We start from the raw sequence: 18,112 nt of genomic DNA on the forward strand, positions 1-18,112 counted from the left end.
ACACGTGCAATCCTACATATATTTTTATATGTAGGATTTTTATATACACATACACACACATGCAAACTGTGTGCATGCATCTATGTTGTATGTATGCATATTCTAGCAAATCTGCTTGGAATATGTGCCTGCATGGATTTATTTCCCATTTTAACACTGGTCTACTATTCAACCACCACCCTAGTGCCTAGGAAGTAAGTATTTTAAAAAACTGGAGTAGAGCAAGCGACATTTAAATCAAGGTTAATTCCAAGCAAACAGTCTTATATTAGTTTTATTATGTCCTTTCAAGAAATTTACCTGGAGTGGGTTGGGCTTAGAAGCTCCCTACGTTCAGAGAAGCTTTATGAACCATAAAAAGTAATTTCCTATCATAAATAATACACTCCCTTGACATACTACTTCAGTTCCCTGCTCAGCATAGCCAAATGTGCTTTCTTTAGAGAATTTAATTGCTGATAGCATCAGTTCTCCAGTTCCCAAAACTGATAAAGCACCCCAAAAGGCAAGTTTTATGCAAATATACGGAGACATATAATGAGGTAAAGATTAATACTTACAGCTTATGTAATTGTCTTTCTGAAACCTCTGAAGTGACATCACCTCTCGAATTCTATCATTCTAGGGTAATCTCGTGATTTAACATCTGCTCAATCCTATCCAAGTCTGTTCCTCCATTTGACTCTGATCTTTTTGTCCGTTTCTTTTTTCTCCTCTGCCCATCACCCTAGCCTACATGCCCCAACAGTTTTTCTGTTCTTTGCTCGTTTAAGACCGGAGGGTCTGAAGCCCTCCATATGCACCAGCACACACCTCCGAGTAACATGCCTTCGCTCTTCCAGCTGTAAAGCAAGGCTAACAACGCTGACCTCCCTCTCAAACAAGGGCCGGGGGGGGGTGAGTTGCAAAAATCTGATTTCAAAGTCGGCAGCACAGCTCCAAGGGTTTCAGGGGGACAAGGCTTTAACCTGTGTTTAGGGCAACCTGAGGACAGAACAGGAGGACACTATTGTATACGCTCCTGCCACAAGTCTCCACAGTACTCGCCTGAGTTGAGCTGTCACCATGCTCACCGCCCATGAGAAACGTTTTCAGTTTTTAAATAGGCAGGCAGTTTTAGGAGGTCACATTTTCTTTTAACAAAGTGAAACTCCAAAGCTTTGTGTCACCTCATACCCCCATGCAGGGAGGGAAGTAAAGCAGCGGGAAGGCAGCCTCTGCTAAGCTTTTCCCCTGCTGTACAGGGCGAGGGGATGAGCTCTGCACTGCTGCTCCAAAAGGCTGGACAACACCGCTCCACTAGAGGTTATGATATGCAGGATTAAGCCAGCAAAGGAGGATCGAACTGGGCAAAGTTAGGAGACAATCACTATCTAGCACCAAATTATTTCCCAAATCGCTCTAGGGGAAAAGTAACCCTGTACCAAACCTAAACAATCTTGAGTCAAAACCCTAATCCAGCCCTGTCAAAGGGATTAGGCAAAATTAAAATATTCTGGCTTGGGGACATACAAATTAGGAAGTAGCTAGTCCTTTATGATATTACAGAAGATTTTTCAGAAATCTGAGGTGTCTTATTATAAGTAATAGCCACCTGAAGCCATCAGTCAAGCAGAACACAAAGGAAAGTTAAGATTGCATTGAAAAAACATCCCTACCGCAAGCAAGAGAAAAAATTAGAAAGACCCTGTACCTGCTGAAGACAGCTTATTATTAAAGCCTCACTATTTTCTGAAACTTATGAGTTGAATTTACAATTGAGGAGAGGAGAAAAAAAAAAGAGAGAGTGAGCGAGCTAAAGTAGCTTAAAACTATTTAAAGAATTCCACGTGAGCCTCTCCCTTTCGATGTCAGGTCACTCTCAGAGCATGACATGCCAACAAATCACTCCGTGTCACACAGTTGTTTGAGGGAGAAAAGACAAAGGAAGATAGTATCTTTCTGCAGGTGCGGTGAACTACAGCTCTATTAAAGGTACACCCAGGTAGCTAAGAAATTATTTGAAAAACAAAAATAAATGGAGGGGTTGGGAGAAGCATTCCTTCCCTCGGTCTACCACAGTGCGCTCCACAGCTGCAGCGTTTCTGCACAACCCACGCTCCTCCGGTCGCCTTACTTAGTGCCAGGATATAAATCCTGAATTACCGAAGTTGGCATTTTCGAGCGATCAGCCAAGCCACCCTAAAGATGAAAGGGAGAAAAATCATTGCAAGCGTTTACCTGTTAGAATCACTGGCTTAGAAAGCACTTTACAAATTCAAGGCTGCTGAGAATCTATAAAGAATAGCTGTAATATAATTAAACAGGAACTCTGATACGATGCGTGTCAGCTATGCATGGTAAGAGCCACAACAGGAACTGCAGAACTGGAGGTTTGAGGAACAGAGTCGGAAGACGACAGACTTACTATAATTATTTTAAAACGCCAATGTTTAAGAATTTGAGATGTAAATATATGCAAAGATCTTTACAAGAGCAAAGGCTCGCTTTTCATGATTTACAAGCCCTTTAAAAGGCACGTGTTATGGCCTATCTTGTGTTGCACATTGGTCTTATGAACCATCTCTAAGACGACATCTTAGCTCCATCACAGAGAACTCGCAGTAAAAATCCAGTGAGATAGCAGCAGCAGCAGTTTTTACTCTCTGTACTCCCTTCCATGTCACAAATAGTTAAAAGTCAATCAGTCCTTACAGCACAGCATTTGTATCCCAATACTCGGCCACATGGCAACAGCCAGCTTCTCTGGCTTCTCTGTCCATTAACACAAAGCGTACTACTGTAGAGACGGTGAAATTGCAAACCTCTTGGACTATATACCCAAGTTACTTCTGCCTCGAGCTGTTGGCAAGGAGAAGTGCCCCTAATGCCACAGGCTGACATCTTCAGGTCACCCATTTTCTCTCTTCTGACACAGAAAGTAGGGTGGGTTTTTTTTTTTTGGGGGGGGGTTGGGGGGGAAGGGAGGGGAAAAATCTCCAAACTGCCAAGCACTAAGCTAAGATTAAGGCAAATCAAAAACATCAAAACTCTGCAGCTTTAGCCTCCATAAGAGCAAAATGTTATGCAGAAAGGCTGTTTTGGATTTGGTCATTTTGCAAATGCTTCAGCGCTATGTCCAAGGCTGGCTGCAAGACTAACAGCTTTTGCTAGGCAGAACTGTTTCTGTGGTAGCCCCCTTTATCTGTGACTCATACTGAGTTTTGCTTTTGAAGGTGCCCTCTTGCTGAAAACCTAGGAGAGATAGGAAATAAACAATTCAAGGGCTCTAACACCAAACTTAGGGAACCTCCCCATATTTAAGCAGAAAACTTGTGCTCTATATAGCCTGTAGATATGAGAAGGGTGTAGCATTTTCAATATGCTGATAATGGCAGGACACATCATCAACAGAAAGTTGGCATAATTCTTGTATTCCTCTCCTCCCCCCCAAAAAAAGCTATTTTCCCCATCAACTGGTAATGCATTAAATAAATAGCACTGACACACCTATCTTCAGGAATTCCAAAAAATAAGTAAATAATAAAAAAAACCCAGTTTCATTCATAATAAAGGATCATATAATACTCTGTTATTTGTCATTCAGGTATTTATAAATATCTGCAGAATACTACACTTTTTTTTGTAAACACTTTATTACTTGGACATCAAATCAGATATTTCAGGACATGAGTGGACTAATTTAAAAGAAAAATCTGAAGTAGCCCTATTAGGCTAAAAAAAGCAGCACATACAGGTCAGGGTTGAAAAATATGCTGCTTATTTAACTCTACCCCTTTTAATAAGGTATCCCCTAAGGCTAGTTCTACAGGAGCATCACTGAATAGCATCACATCTGAAAAAACATCTGAAACTTCCAGCTCAATGATGTAATTCAATACCACAATAGCTCTGTGGAATTGTCACCTTCTAACTTTAAAAGTCTTTAATAGGCTTATTGTATGTGGTAGGTTGATCAAATTTTATTGTTAAGAGAGCCTGACTATTTTGGTCATTCTGAGCAGGAACCTACACCTGTGGAGCACTGTGGGGCTGAACCTGGCCCAGCAGTTCTTCAACAGCAAACACCTCATTTACTATGCACGTTGATTGAGGGTGATTTATTCTGCATTTATTATTATACTGAATGTTTCTGTACTCATATTGCGCTCAAGGTCTTAGGAGTTATAGTGGTAGATCCATCCTTCACCAGATCTCACTCTCTAGGAAAAGAGCTAGAGGTGAGGAAGTCAGAGGAGGAAGTCAGTATTTGTCAGCAGTGTCCCCTCATTATAGGGGTCAGGTCTACTAGTAAAGATAGCCCATCAACCTTATCCCACCTCTTTCCATTATTGTTGTACACTGTAAAGTTGCTCTACTGGGCCCTGGTCTTCTAACCAAATTCAATGCAACCTTCTTCAAAACCTGTTTTCCCCTCCTCCTTCCATTTCCCCCAACAAACCTCCAGAATACCTTAGTTTCTAAAAAAAAAAAAAAGAAAAAAAAAAAAAGTTAAGGCAGGAACATTCAGTGTAGCAGCATGGGCCAATTTAAGTTGAGCAACACAAGTTTTGGATAAGTGTTTTACAAACTAGTTTGAAATCATGTAATAGAAACTTCCAAATGCTCCACTTTAATTTTTGGTCTCTGTAACATCGTCACTTGACCAGAGATGATGCACAGGACTGGCTTGAAGTGAAAATACATTGCTCTTCTGCCTGTGTGTGTGTTTTTTTTTTTTTTTTAAATATATGGGCTTCCCCACTCTAGAAAGCGTCATTTTCTTTGTCTTTCATACCCATTTCATATATTGAAAAAAGATCTGGATTTAATCTGTGGCACAGTATAAAGCAAAATCCTAAGAGCCCTTTGACAAAAGGCAAAGTGAAAATCCTCAAAATAGGGCAGAAGCAGCAAAGAAGAAATTAAGTAACTGGAGAAGGAAGCCCAGAGCGAGGAGGAGACCATAGGTTATTCTTTTATTGCAGAGCAGTAATTTTACTGGAAGATCAAAAGGAAACTGAAGCGCTCACACTTCCCAACTGCACTGGGCGGTGGCCCGTACTCAGGTGGGAGTGCACCAGATTGTGACCAAAGGCTTCCCAGACCAAGAATTAACTTTGCAAGTTAAAAATGGACAGGACAAAGACACAAAAAAAGAAGGAAAATAACAGGCTCCTATGAGCTCAGCCTAGGAAAGCAAGCATGGGTATGTTCTGTGCAGAGCTACAGGAGAAACAAGGCTTGAAAGGTTGCTGCTAGGAAGCAAAACAGCTGGTAGCAGGGATTTGGCAGAAGTTACTGAAACATAGCAGAGGACCGGGGCTGTGGCACATGGGAAGCATGTCGGAGGATGGGAGGAAATATTCCTCTAGTCACTGGGAAGTGCAAAAAACAGCTTACACAAGCTGCACTTCCCACTGATACTCTCTGGAAGAAATATGGTGCAATCATGGAAAGTGCTACTTTTCTCAAAAAAAGGGGCTTGGTTCAGATCATAAGAGATTAAGTTCAGGACACTTAAAGAACCAACAAAAACTTGCCTATAGCCATTTCTTAAGAGATTAATATCACCTCCTTAGTGTCATGAAAACAAAAACAAAATCAACCAGTTGTCTTAAGTCTTCCTTCTGGTAAAATATGTTTTCAGGCAAAAATCTGACGAGAAAAACCGAAGAAGCTGATACAAAGATACCTTTCCTTGCCTTATGTTCACATCTTCCCAATGTTCTATTATGGAAGTGTTCCCAGGCTGTTAGGCAGTGATACCTAACCCGGCCATCAGGAACAGGCATGTAACTATTCCGCTTTGTTTCCTTGCATACTCAAGTTCTTCAGTTATCATCTTATTTTGTAGAAGAAAAAAGCTGTACGTTCAGATATGCCCTTTCCATGATCTTATTATGAGTATAGCAGCCTTGGAAACGCCAAGTGAAATATTTAGCAACCAAAGTAATCTCAGGAGTAAGAATACAACACTGTTTTCCAGGAAGCCGGTGCTTTATTTCACAGCAGCACAGTGCATCCACTTAGCCCTGACAAAGGGCAAAAAGAGGCTATAGATGCACAAGTGATTCATTTCAGTAACGATGATGGCAATACCTTAAAGCCTGTCTTTTTAATTAATGAACCTCCTAAAGTGCACTAACGTATAACCACAACATTGTTACTATACTGCTCTGGGGTACAGTATTAGAGAAGTGATGCCAGTGAAATTAGATAAGTAATGTATTTTTATTGCCACAAAGTTCACAAATCTATCTACAAAGCCTGAAATGTACATGCACGGTTTTGTTCTCTGCAAACCTAGGGCATCTAGGGTTCAAAATCATGAAAAGCCACTGGAAAGAATAAGTATGCAATTCCGGAAGGCCTGCAGAGTATCAGAAATAGCTAAAAAGTGTCTTAGTATACAGTCTGAATAATAGTTTTCTACCAAATTCACTGAAAGGACACTGTGCGTGTATTTTTTTTTCCCCCCCTTCATTTTAAGGGCACTATAGTTGCATAGAGTAGAGGTGCGCGTTGAAGATATCTAACACAGTAACACAGGATTTTGCCAGAAGGAAGCAGCAGACTGTTCCTGCCTCCGGGATCTCAAGAGAGATAGAAAACCCATCACTTAATGGAAGCTATAAATATCAGAGAAACACATAACTACTTCAAGTTTTGAATCTTTCCTCCAGTGAAGAGGAAAACAAACAAGCAAAAGAAAACCCTCCCAAACCCACCACCTTAAGGCTTAAGTCAATAGCCACGATATTCAAAACGTCCCAGATATCAGCATCTGACAAAAATTACGAGAAAAACCCACGTTTCAGAGAATGCAAGCTCCAAAGAAATATTTTCAGCATGGGACAGAATAAGCAGCAGATTAAGTAGCTTCCTGCTTTCAAGGTTTTTATTTTGAGAGACTGGTTGTTAGTGTTCCTCTGACCAAAGTAGCATGCTTCATGTAAGGGCTGAAGTTGAAAGGTAGAGCTGCGACACTGTCTGGGGAAAAAAGCTCAGATGCATGAGGCAGAATAAAGAAAATGCACATGGAAAAAATGAAACTGGACAGAAGACTGAGTTTCTCCTGAGAAACTGGATTCAACTGACAGACTGAACTGACAGCAAGGGATGGAGAAGGAGCTTTTATGCAAGCATGCCTGTTTCCCCTTACCTTTTACTAAAACAAGGCAGTGGGTACCAATATCTTTGCACTAAAAATTAGCATGTTTTTCAATGAATAAGTCTCCTGAACACACGATCACACAACACCTACCACAGACAGGGAAAACCGTTTCCTTACGGCTAGGCCGATTTATCCGTTTGTTTACGCTGACGGTATACGCGTTGCTACCTACATCACAGAGCTCAAGTATTCCTGTGCTCAGGATGTATACCTGTCTGATTAAATACTCCCTTGGATGCAACAGTGCATGGCTGAACCACTGCTGCACAATACTCCACACAGTAAAACAAGCAGCGTAACGCTGTAAGGAAAGGACAACGAAGCACCTATAAGAAATTCTTGCGAGGCATGCCAAGGCGGGCCCACAGCTTATTTGAGATGCGTCCTGAAGAATTTTGACACTTCAAACCAGGCAGGCTCCTACAGTGTTTGGAAGGCAGATTTCAGGAACTAGGTCAGTGCATAACAAAGTGCGTACTATTTGTATCTTAAGCGTAGGGATGGTTTTAATTTTCTAGGCAAATGCACACCACCAGATCAGCAGAAATATACAAAGAGAGGGTCGTTTCCCCCCTTTCTCCACCCTCTCCGTGAGTCATGACCCACAGATCATTAAATGGTGCATTAACATACCACATTTCTTGGGCACTAGCTTAATCGTATCACAATAAGGAGCAAGACAGAGATCTTGGAAGAGAACAGACACTATTTCATTTTCCATCTTTAAAGATAATGAAACTTTGCCAACAACATTTTGAAGGACGGCATGGTATTCAGGCCACAGGAAAGGGCTGCAGCTTCCCATGTTGGTATCCGAGATAAACCCTTCCCCTCGCTTGTATTAGAAGCGAGATAAAGTTGCATTTATTTGTTAGAAATGTTAATGGTCACATTTCTAATATTTGTGTTAAGCACTTAGGGCTTGGTCTTGCTATCAGGCTTTATGCAGCTACATTTTCTATCTACTTACTCTTTAAGTCATCAGACAATAGATTTTTCAGTCCTTTGCCTTCCCTAAAGCAAAATACTATCATCGAGTATATTAACTGAGCTTGCACTATTCATTTGGGGATTCTTTTATTCAAGCATGCCCTTCAGTAGTCACTGTGCTCATTTCCACATACTTCTGTGAGATGACTGTCCTTTCCATACATTCATTTAGCTTGACCTAGATGCCACACTCAGGACAATGATTTTTCTCAGGCGTTTATCAAGTTCCTGGTTTATTCCCCCTGCATGGCAGACAGGTTTTCCTCTCAACAGCACTTGATCCAAGAACGTGCTTCTAAAGCTACTTTTTCAGGTTTATGAACCGCAAGAATGTTTTTGTACTTTCTAGCTTCCTTATGTATGCTTTGAATTGCTCTTTTATCCAGTTGTTCAGTACTTACTTGGTCACACTACAGTCATTCCAAACCCTAGGAAAAAAAAAGTATTTGTGGTATGAGGATGCCCCTTCATCCTCCCGAAGTTTCATCTCAAATCACCAAAACAATTAAGGCTCAAATCCTGATTTCATTTAACTGAATGCTAAGAAAGGTGGAGGACTGGATTTCACCCTGTACGTCTTAACAGAAATAATTCTCTTCCATCAGGATTATCCAGCCATACCTGAAGACTGGCCTTAAACAATACCACAAGTCATTACGTTACCAGATTTCCACCTGATTTTTGGCAGATTTTAGAGTGATAGCTTTGGTCACTCCTCACCCTCCCCTTTCTTCCACTCCACAACTCAAAAACATAAAGGTTCTTTTCAAAGATATTGGACAGATTTAAGATTAAAAAAATCTGCATGACACCAGTCTAGAACAGATATCTTTGTCCCAGCTAAGCCAAAACGGTAGGTAATTCCTTAAGTCTCACTCAGCTTAGTCCAACAGCACTCATTTAAAAAGCTAAAAGAAAAACAGAAAACTTGAACAATGAAGTTAATTATATGCATACCAAACAGTGCTAATATTCATACTTACAGGCTGAGGCTGTTCTGCAATACAGCAGTTGAAACACAACCAGAACTCACTCATTGTTTACAGTCTGAAGTGCGAACACAGGTGAAAAGCAGGACTCAATCTCTGCAGAAGTGTCTCCAGGCAGCAAGTTCTTTAAATAAATCTATTTATAATGGTTCCAACGTGAAAATCTTTTTCCTCTGTTGAACTTTTCTCCAAAGACAAGTCAGTCCCAGGACAAGCAGGGTGAAGATAAAAAATAGTATTTTAGAGTCTTCCTTGAGAAGGTTGGTCCCAGCACCACGGAAGTGTTATGTATACGTCTTTGGTCCCTAGCGTTATGTGAACCTGAAAATAGAGAAGCGCATTACATCAGAAAGACGATGCAGCATCTCACGCTTGCAGACAGCCACCCACACCAGTGATTTCTCGATAATATCTCGAGCTACAGAGCAGAGAGACACCAGCAAACAAGTCACATGCCTACTTCTACAGTGACTGCTGAAAACAGCATATACCAGAAATTCACACGAAGCTCAGCTTCTAACTTTTGTTAGACGAACCAGTGTAAAGAACTAGCGTCCCATCTTTTACCAGCCATCTGTTTGATTTATTCCAAACTTTCAAATGTCTTTTTAAGAAGCGGCAGTCGACCACACACCCTTTTAGCTTCTTAAGGATTCAACTCATTGACGCTCCATATTTCTCAGTCGAAAAATTACCCAGCCCATTCACAGAGCAAAGTTTAACTACTACTTAACCACAACCCTGTAGCACAGCTGTCAAAGCCACATTTTTTTTTCCCCTAGACCTTGGGGGCTGGGGAGGGGGAAACCCACCAAAAAGCCCCCTCGATATTCTGAAAGCTTGTAAGAAGGGCAGATTTGGTCAACACAAGATACTTCCCCTTCACTCTCTCCACCCTGCTACTCCATGTACAGATGCCTTCAAAACAAGTTACTTGCACAGTTTGAAACTTTCCTTAAACCTCTAAAATTCCTCATGTGGAACAACTGAGACTCCAGATTCCAACCATTCTTTTGCTAAACTGAAGCGTATTGGTTAATCTCCAACCCAGCTTCCTTCAGTGAGAGTGCCATAAAAATTCCTATGAGATTTCACTCCGGTCATTTATCTCACACTTACTTGGTAAAAAATGGAAATGAAGTAGAGAGTTTTCAGAAAGTTTTTCATATATACTCTTTAACAACTCTAAATATGCCTGCATCTTCATTCGTAGATCTTTCTATGTCCGTAGCTATGTATTGTTATTTGTATGCAGTTCTTTATCAAATGATTTGGAGACCCCACAGGATGCGCATCAACCACATCTACACACAGGCACGCAGGCAATTTGTCCTCGGCTCAGGTGAGTTAGTTCTGTGGCAGAGCAGTCCCTCCTATTTACAGTCTTTATCGGTCCTCCACGTATCACATACAGCAACGAGGTCCCAGACTCACTACACACACACACACACCAAATCACCGTACTAGTGCACAGCCAGTAATAGCCAGGTACTTTCCAGGACTGCTGGCTGCGGTGCAGACACACAGCCAAACAGCGGCACCCTTCCTGTGCTAAGCCCAAAGCCTCCGGGAAGCTTTCCCACTTAAAGTACCTCTGCTAGTCCTGCAAAAGGTTAAGAAAAAAAAAAAAATGTGTGCTGCAGAAACACCACCTAAGCAGCAAAGCCCTAGCAAAAGCAACTGTCTTTCCTAGTTTTGAAAGAGCTACTGGTAACTTTTAAAGTAAGTCAATAACCCTGTCTGCATCATTCCTTGCAGAAAGATTGGGGGGGGGGGCGGCAACATGTGGCAGAGATGCTTTGCTACTTTGCTACTTTTCCCTATTACTAATACTGAACAGAGGAAAGCAGTTCTACCAGATGAACATCTTGGGGGCAAAGTAAGAAAAGCGTCCCTCTTCACAGCCTTTCCTTTAGCAGAGAGACTTCAAAAAGAGGTACTGGTACAACGCTAATATTGCATATTTTCACTAGTTAAAAGAAGATTTTCCTGCCCAAAGAAGATCAGCTAGATCCTAGGCAGGTGTCAAGAAGCTTAAATAGAACAAGAAACCCACACCACAGGAATTGTCAAACGGTGTGAAACGTTAAGGATGTGAGTTCATACACGAAAGGTCTCTAAAGAAGTTCTCACCTAGCAACAAAGTAGCCACACGTCATATTCTCGGTTCTTCTAGATAGATACTAAGGCCGTGATCAACTTTAAATAGCAAGAGCTGCACCAACATAGCAAACCTTCGAAAAGAAAGGCTACTCTTGTCGTTCTCTCCAGCCTCAGAATTGGCATGCTACAGATTTTGTTTCTAGACTTGGCTGTATTCATATGCAACAAAAACTGCAACTAGAACAAGGTTAATTCCTGCTAAGCATGTAACAATTAACATTTTTAGTCTAGTAACTGTACAGCTACTTAAAACTACCTACTTAAAACTTGGGTTTTTTTTTTTTTTTACTGCTAGGAAGATATGCCCCAAGTCGTTCTCAAAGGCAACAAGGCTGCTCGAACACTACCAACTCAGATTATGAGAAATTAAGAGGAGAAAGCAAATGCTCCAAGTGACAATTTTTTAAAAGCGTGATGTACGGCAACCTGCAGAAGCTATAAGCAGGTGCATCGCCCTGGCTTTCTCTCGCTGGACAAACGATAGAAGATTTTTGCTTCGCAGCTCCTGAATTTCTGCCAGTCGCTCGCGCTCTTGGTCCCTCACAATTTATTTTTGACAGAGCCCAGATTTAACATCTCAAATTCTTCTTTTGGCAGAGGTTCACTTTCCATCCTCTGCTCGCACCCGCGTCCAGAGACACGCACAGAAAGGGCAGGGAAATCCCCCCGATCGGCCTCCTTATCTGCGTGCTAAGAGTCCCGCCGCTCTTGCGGCTCATCGCGGTGCGGAGCGCCGTGCTCAGCTGAGGCCCTGGGAACCGAAGCGAGCGGCCGCGGCAGGCTCGTGGGAGCCTGGGCTGCTTTCCCTGCTTACAACATACGCACCTGGACGACGGCTTTCTCCACCTCGCCACTGTCAGCACGCAGGAGGCGTCCCCTCAAGGAGGGCATCCTCTTTGAAACCCACTTTCTTCTCTCCCCGCACTGAATGCCAAAACCAAGCTAGAGATAACGAGTAATATTTGCTAATAATACATTCCTTCTTAAAAAAAAAAAAATTATTTCAGCTTCTATAAAATATAGAGCACTACATTTGCCTTTAATTTCATGGTTCTGCAATCAGCACCAAGAAGTTTTTCTATGTGTTTTCTCTTTTCCTATAGTGAAGGGGGGAAGAAATCATTTCCAGCAAGTCTGGAGAAAACCAACAGCGACTCCACCTTTTAAAAAAGCCAAACAAAAGGTTAGAGGCAGTCGTTAGAGGACTGGACTTTTACACGGCCCACTGCTAAACACATGATCTTTACAGTAGACAAGTTAATATAAAAAGTCAGGTACAAATCTGCTGTATCATAATGGAGGAGGAGGAGGGGAAAAAAAGCAATTAAGCTGATGGCAAAAAGAGATATCAACACTGCAGAGTGAACAGTAACATGCTAGTAGTACTCTTACCCTGCGAGTAGCTTGTTTAAAGAACAAGTTGAAACAGGAAAATTCTGTTCCACTTTTCTTAATTTTTTTTTTTTATTTTTTTAAAGTATCATACTAATTATCCCTGCAACTACCAATCAGGTAATTATGTAATATCAGCCCCACGACAGTCTCATGAGAAAGTAGTCCTGCAAAGCCTAGACTCTCCCCAAATCCAACGACAATTAATGAGATTGTAAGCGTCGGTACCGCCCCACAGCCACTTCCCCGCTTTCTCATAGGATCGGGCTTGCACTATGGTACTGCGTGAACAACAAGCCACACTAGGAGTATTGCTACGTTTGTCCGTCTAGACCTGCCAGACTAAGAGGATAACCCAGCAGGGCCCCAGACTGAAGCACACAGCGCAAGACAACAGCTCCGTCACTCTTCACTTCTGCTCTCTGCTTAATTTACGGTGCTCTTTAAGCGCCGCAACACCAGGCAACTCATGTTAAAAAAAAAAAAAAAGAAAAGAAAAGAAAAAAATAGTAACTATTTTCTCACAGCTAGGAAGTTAATCAGACTAAGCAACAGTAGAATACCTATTTTTGCTTCTATCCCCTTTAAACTTTTTAGGCTCTGAAAGCAACTTAGAGTCATACAATCCACAGTCCAAGAACACATAAAACTCCCATGCTGAACTTCTTTGCCATATTCTAAATCTTGCATACCTTATATATCGCTTTAATTTTATTCCCATTACAGAAGTTTTTGGCTTTATGAAGAAATGAGGATGTTTAAAGAGAAGGATACATTTTGTTCTTCAGAGTGGAAAGCAACAAGGTCATTTTCATTGCTCCAAAGTTTATTCTACAATAGCTGATATAGCGCAAAAGCAAAGCTATTGTTTATTGCTATATATATATATATATATATACACACCCACACACCCATCATACAGGTGATATGTGCAAACCTTGCATTAGTGGTTAGTGGGTGTGGAGCACGCTGTGTTAAAATATCAGCAGTTTCTCTCATATTAAAAGATTATTTCCTACCAAAAAGTTAATAAACAGAGCAGGAAAAGGGATAGGGGAAAAAAATTAAAAAAAAAAAACAGATCACCCCTTCAAGCTCTTCATGTTCACTGGTGAAAAAGGGGTTAGACAGCCTTTACCTTAGCTGATCCAAACAGGAACACACTGCACACTGTGGAGGGCACGGTTAGACTAAAGCTATTTACCAATCAGACTGCTTAAAACAGCCCCCTTGCTTTTTTTTAAACAACAAAAAAAACTATAAAAGTTCCTTTTAAGGGTCAATCCTGAATATCCTTTGGCTACATATTCCTTGCTATAGCTTCAAACAGGAAGCGCGGTAACAAGGCTCTTTGACAATTACTTGCAGCAAATAACACCACAGGAAGACAAAAAAAAGACTGCAGGTGCTAACATCACATCTGAATTTAACTAGTCTTGCTCCAAAGCTCAGAGTGTGGGGGGAGGAATCCTGTACACAAAGTTGTGACCAGCATTATAACTAGTATTTTAGTCTCGAGTAGTTTATAAGAAAGGAACTTACTGATATTCCTGATGGGGAAGCATCATTGCCTAAAAGACAAATTTGGCTGCCTTAAAGGCTTTGTTTCAGTTTTGCAAGCTGTAGATTAAAAAATTATATATATACACACACACACATTTTAGAATGTCTGAGTCCATTTTTGTTTTTTTAAAGACTTCTTCCACCTTTTCCACTTTGAACATGCTATTACACCCATGCCTTTTCCTCTTGATGCTGAATAGATACCGACCGAAGCAGCAGCAAGAAGTGAACGGGGGGGCTGGCAGCGGCGGCGGCAGGGGGAAACAAAGGTGTGTCCAAACCAACCCAGAGGATGTTTTTTTAACTCTCAAAGGAAGTGAAAAGTCTTTACTCTCTCACCAGCGTGATTTTCAAACCATCTCGGAAATAAAGCTATCTGCACAAGAAGCAGTATAGGTTTAAAACACTGCCTGTAAGGAAGTTGCTTTCACGCGTTTCTCCTGTATCAGAAATTTTATATGCATCAAGCAGGGCAAATCAGAGATACTGGTTCGTAATTAGGCCTTGCACTTCTACGTTCAACTTAAAGTAACCTCCTAAGCCCAGAGTACACTTGGAGCAACAAAAGAAAATTGCTCTTATTACCATAACCTGGACTTTGTCCACCAGCACACTTCAGCCCAGCTTCACACCTCAGCTAGGACTGGGGATTTTCCACAAATCTTTGCTGACGGTTGTGAACTTTGGCAAAGTTCAGGGCAGCGGTTCAGCTGAAGGCGCTCTGCGGGCCACACGCGTTCCCCCCTCCCCATCCCGGTCCCCTCGCAGCGTTGGCACCTGGGGGCCTTGGGCACCGCTTTTAAGGCGCCAGCTACCTCGTGCGCTCCCGGATCCCGCGAAACCTGAGCCGCAAGCAACTCTGCCAGACAAAGCACTGGCTTCACCATCCGCACAGGCTGAAGGAGGCCGAAATCCTTTTTTCACTTCCCCATATCTTCCTTCCTCCCCCTGAACACCCCAAGTTTAGTTTCAAGCTAAGAACGAAGACACTGACGAAGCGTCTTCAAAGTTGCAGTTAGGCTTTTTTTGTGCACGTTGAAACACTAAAAACAGATCGCGATTCTGTTAAGTGACCTGCTTTATTCATGTCCTTTTCTTTACGAAAATGTGTTTTGGATGTTATAAGTCACTTATCATAAAACCTCCTAGTGGATTATAAGGCTTTATTTTAGGACTATTAATCATTTGGAGTCAACTTTGGGGGTTCTTTCCTACTCACATTGAAATAATTCCCCCCCTTTAAGTAACTAGAGAATAGGCTGTACTTCAAATTAAGCTCAATGCAAATTCTGTTCGTGAAGTCCAGTAATATTAGAAGAGTGTGTTATTTTATGTTAAGAAGTTTCAATGAGTATTAAAAATGGTAGAATAGGATGTCACTACTCAGCTCTTTCTTTTTTTTTTTTTTTTTTGGCGGTGGTGATAGGACGAAGTCTAGCTTCAGGAATAACCCTGTATTTCACTGGAACCAAAACACCTCCGGCTTCTTAGTTTTTCCCGTTCGTAGGAAGCCATCACGAGCTTCCCCGCAACAAACGTGCCCATCTGAGATGAGCAAAGGGAAGGCAGCAAAAGAGGAAGGGAACCGCAGCAAGGAAATAAGGACTAACACCAAGCTTTTCATACCATGTCGGTGACCGTGTCAAAGGAAACTATAAAGTAGGTAGCAGCAGGAAGCTGCACTGCTCAGCCAGCCAGAGGCAAGAGCAGCCTGCTCAGGCTGGGGGCAACTGCACTGTCTGCAAGTGCGAGTTGAAGGCTTAAAGCAGAGCTTACAGAAACTCTTTTAAACACCTTGACAGGGCAAAGATAACTTCGTGAACATCTGTTTCATCACTGACAAAAGTTTCCGGCTCATTTTTAGTTCTCCCCCCACCACTTCCTGAGGCTTAATCGCTGGCCGCTTTGTTTTCAGGCGGCCCAGCCTCAAGGACCTTGCCTTGGGAACAAAACCAACCAGTAAAACAGACAGTCTTACAGTGGTCCCACCAAAACCCCCTCTGTCCGGTTTGAAACCTAAGTCTGCTTTCTTAGGACCAAGCCAAGTTTAACAGGCAATACTGCGCCAATGACTAAGCAATGCAAATCACCTCTTTCCCAGCATTGACATTTTAAAGCTTCCCGTGCCTTCAAATAAGAACTGCTTTCGATGTGCATGGGTTCAATGCAGTTTTCCCAAAATGGATGATATATAGCTCATTATTTCCCATACAGACCTATCACATGTGAAGAAAGGCACCTCTGTCCCTGAGAGGCACAGCGCAAAATTTAATACTTCCACATTATGACCTACGAAAATGTAAGACAACCAACAGAAAACTAATGATCCAAATTTACTTTCTTAATAGCCAAACCTAAGACAAAATAAATACGGTTTTGTTTTACCTAAGACATAGCCTAGGCACAATATGTTTTGTCCTACCTGTAAAAACATTTTTTCCTACCAAAGATAAAAAGTTTAAGAACGAGTGGGAAGCCTCTGAGAATCCACTCCTAAGATTTCTACGCTACAGAAAAAACCTCAGCTATGCTTTAAGAAATCCGATTTCATATTGCCTGCCCATTCATGCTGGCTAAGAGGATTTCTGGGTTTTTTGTTTTTTTTTCTCTTTTAGTTCCAAGTGGTCAATAATGTTATCTTCTTAGCTGACAAACCCTATTGAGGAGGACACAAAAGAATGCCTTCTCTTCTCCCTCAACTGGTCTTCTTGTTAATTCTAACAGGTAATACCAGTCAGGGAGAGAAAATAAACAAGTTGCACTTAGTGCTCTAAGGCAGCCTCTGAGCAGGGTACCGTTTCCAGGAAGAATGAAAACAAAAAACTCCCTAAACAGCCCATAACTATTTCTTTTAAAATAACCATAGGATATGATCAACATCGGGGTCCACCAAGCTTTAACACCAGTGCAGTATTACAGGAATGGTGGGGGGGGGGGGGAGACTAAAGAGGACAGGAGATATTCAAGGGACTCTTACCAGCTTTCTTGTACGTCAATAGGTAAGCATTATTCGCAGCATTTATATTCCTTTTTCTAAAGGAAGGAAATGCTAAGCCATTTCCAAGGAAGGCTTAGGATAGAGAAAAGGAATAAGTGGGAATCAAGGGAAGAACAGGCAATTAAAAATAAGCATCAGGAGCTCAGAGGCAAATTCTCACAGATACATTAAATGTTTCATTTCAGAAAAGTTGAGGAACATGGAACGCTGCCATTGCTGATTTTAACTTTTTGCAGTAAAATAGCCTGGCCTTGCCACAAGAGTTTGTCATATAGAGACATTTACATGAAAATTAGTACGTCATTGCTATCACTTCCTCCCCTCCCACCCAAGTACCAAACTCCTACAAGAACAATTATAGAAGGCAAAAACAACAGCAGGTCGTGCAGGACGGGACAAGGCGAGTGCACTGGGTCACCCCAGAGCTCTGGCCAGGAGACACGTGAGCGAGCGTCTGAGGAGGCAGATTAATCACGTCGGCCCAAGGCTGCCTTGGGCACGCGGCGATGAGACCTTCCCCACAGGGAGAGTCCATCGGCTCAAGCGGCCGCCTTCTGCTGCGGCTTTCAGTTCCCCACTTCACGAGTGATGCGGCAACGCGAGCTTTCTGTTCAGAGGGCCGCGGAGCAGCTCATTTGCCATCTGCCACCATTTAAGGCCCCCGTCACCTGCTTGTATTTATTCTCTAGCCCCATTATCAGCTTCTCCTTTATTAGCTGCTTTAGAGACCACTTGAATTGCGTGCATGTATGGATGTGTGTGTGTGGGGGGAAGGGGGCTGAAGGAAAAAATGAGGACAAACACATACTAAAAAAAGACCCAAAACAAAAAACCCACCCCAAAAAACAAAAAACCCACCAC

General features: G+C 41.9%; 1 protein-coding gene across 13 annotated transcripts in view; it reads right to left on the minus strand.

Moving 5' to 3' along the window:
* The window catches only part of LOC104150278 (CDC42 small effector protein 2), an 86,575-nt gene that overhangs the window by 26,158 nt on the left and 42,305 nt on the right, over window positions 1-18,112 (minus strand). For all 13 annotated transcript variants that reach the window (XM_068927309.1, XM_068927316.1, XM_068927310.1 and 10 more), the window contains one exon: window positions 9,130-9,456. In XM_068927309.1, the coding sequence (XP_068783410.1) occupies window positions 9,130-9,183 (54 nt within the window). In that variant the 5' untranslated portion in view covers window positions 9,184-9,456. The remainder of the gene's footprint in view (window positions 1-9,129; window positions 9,457-18,112) is intronic.

Source organism: Struthio camelus, chromosome Z, assembly GCF_040807025.1.
Source record: "Struthio camelus isolate bStrCam1 chromosome Z, bStrCam1.hap1, whole genome shotgun sequence".
NCBI lineage: Eukaryota > Metazoa > Chordata > Aves > Struthioniformes > Struthionidae > Struthio > Struthio camelus.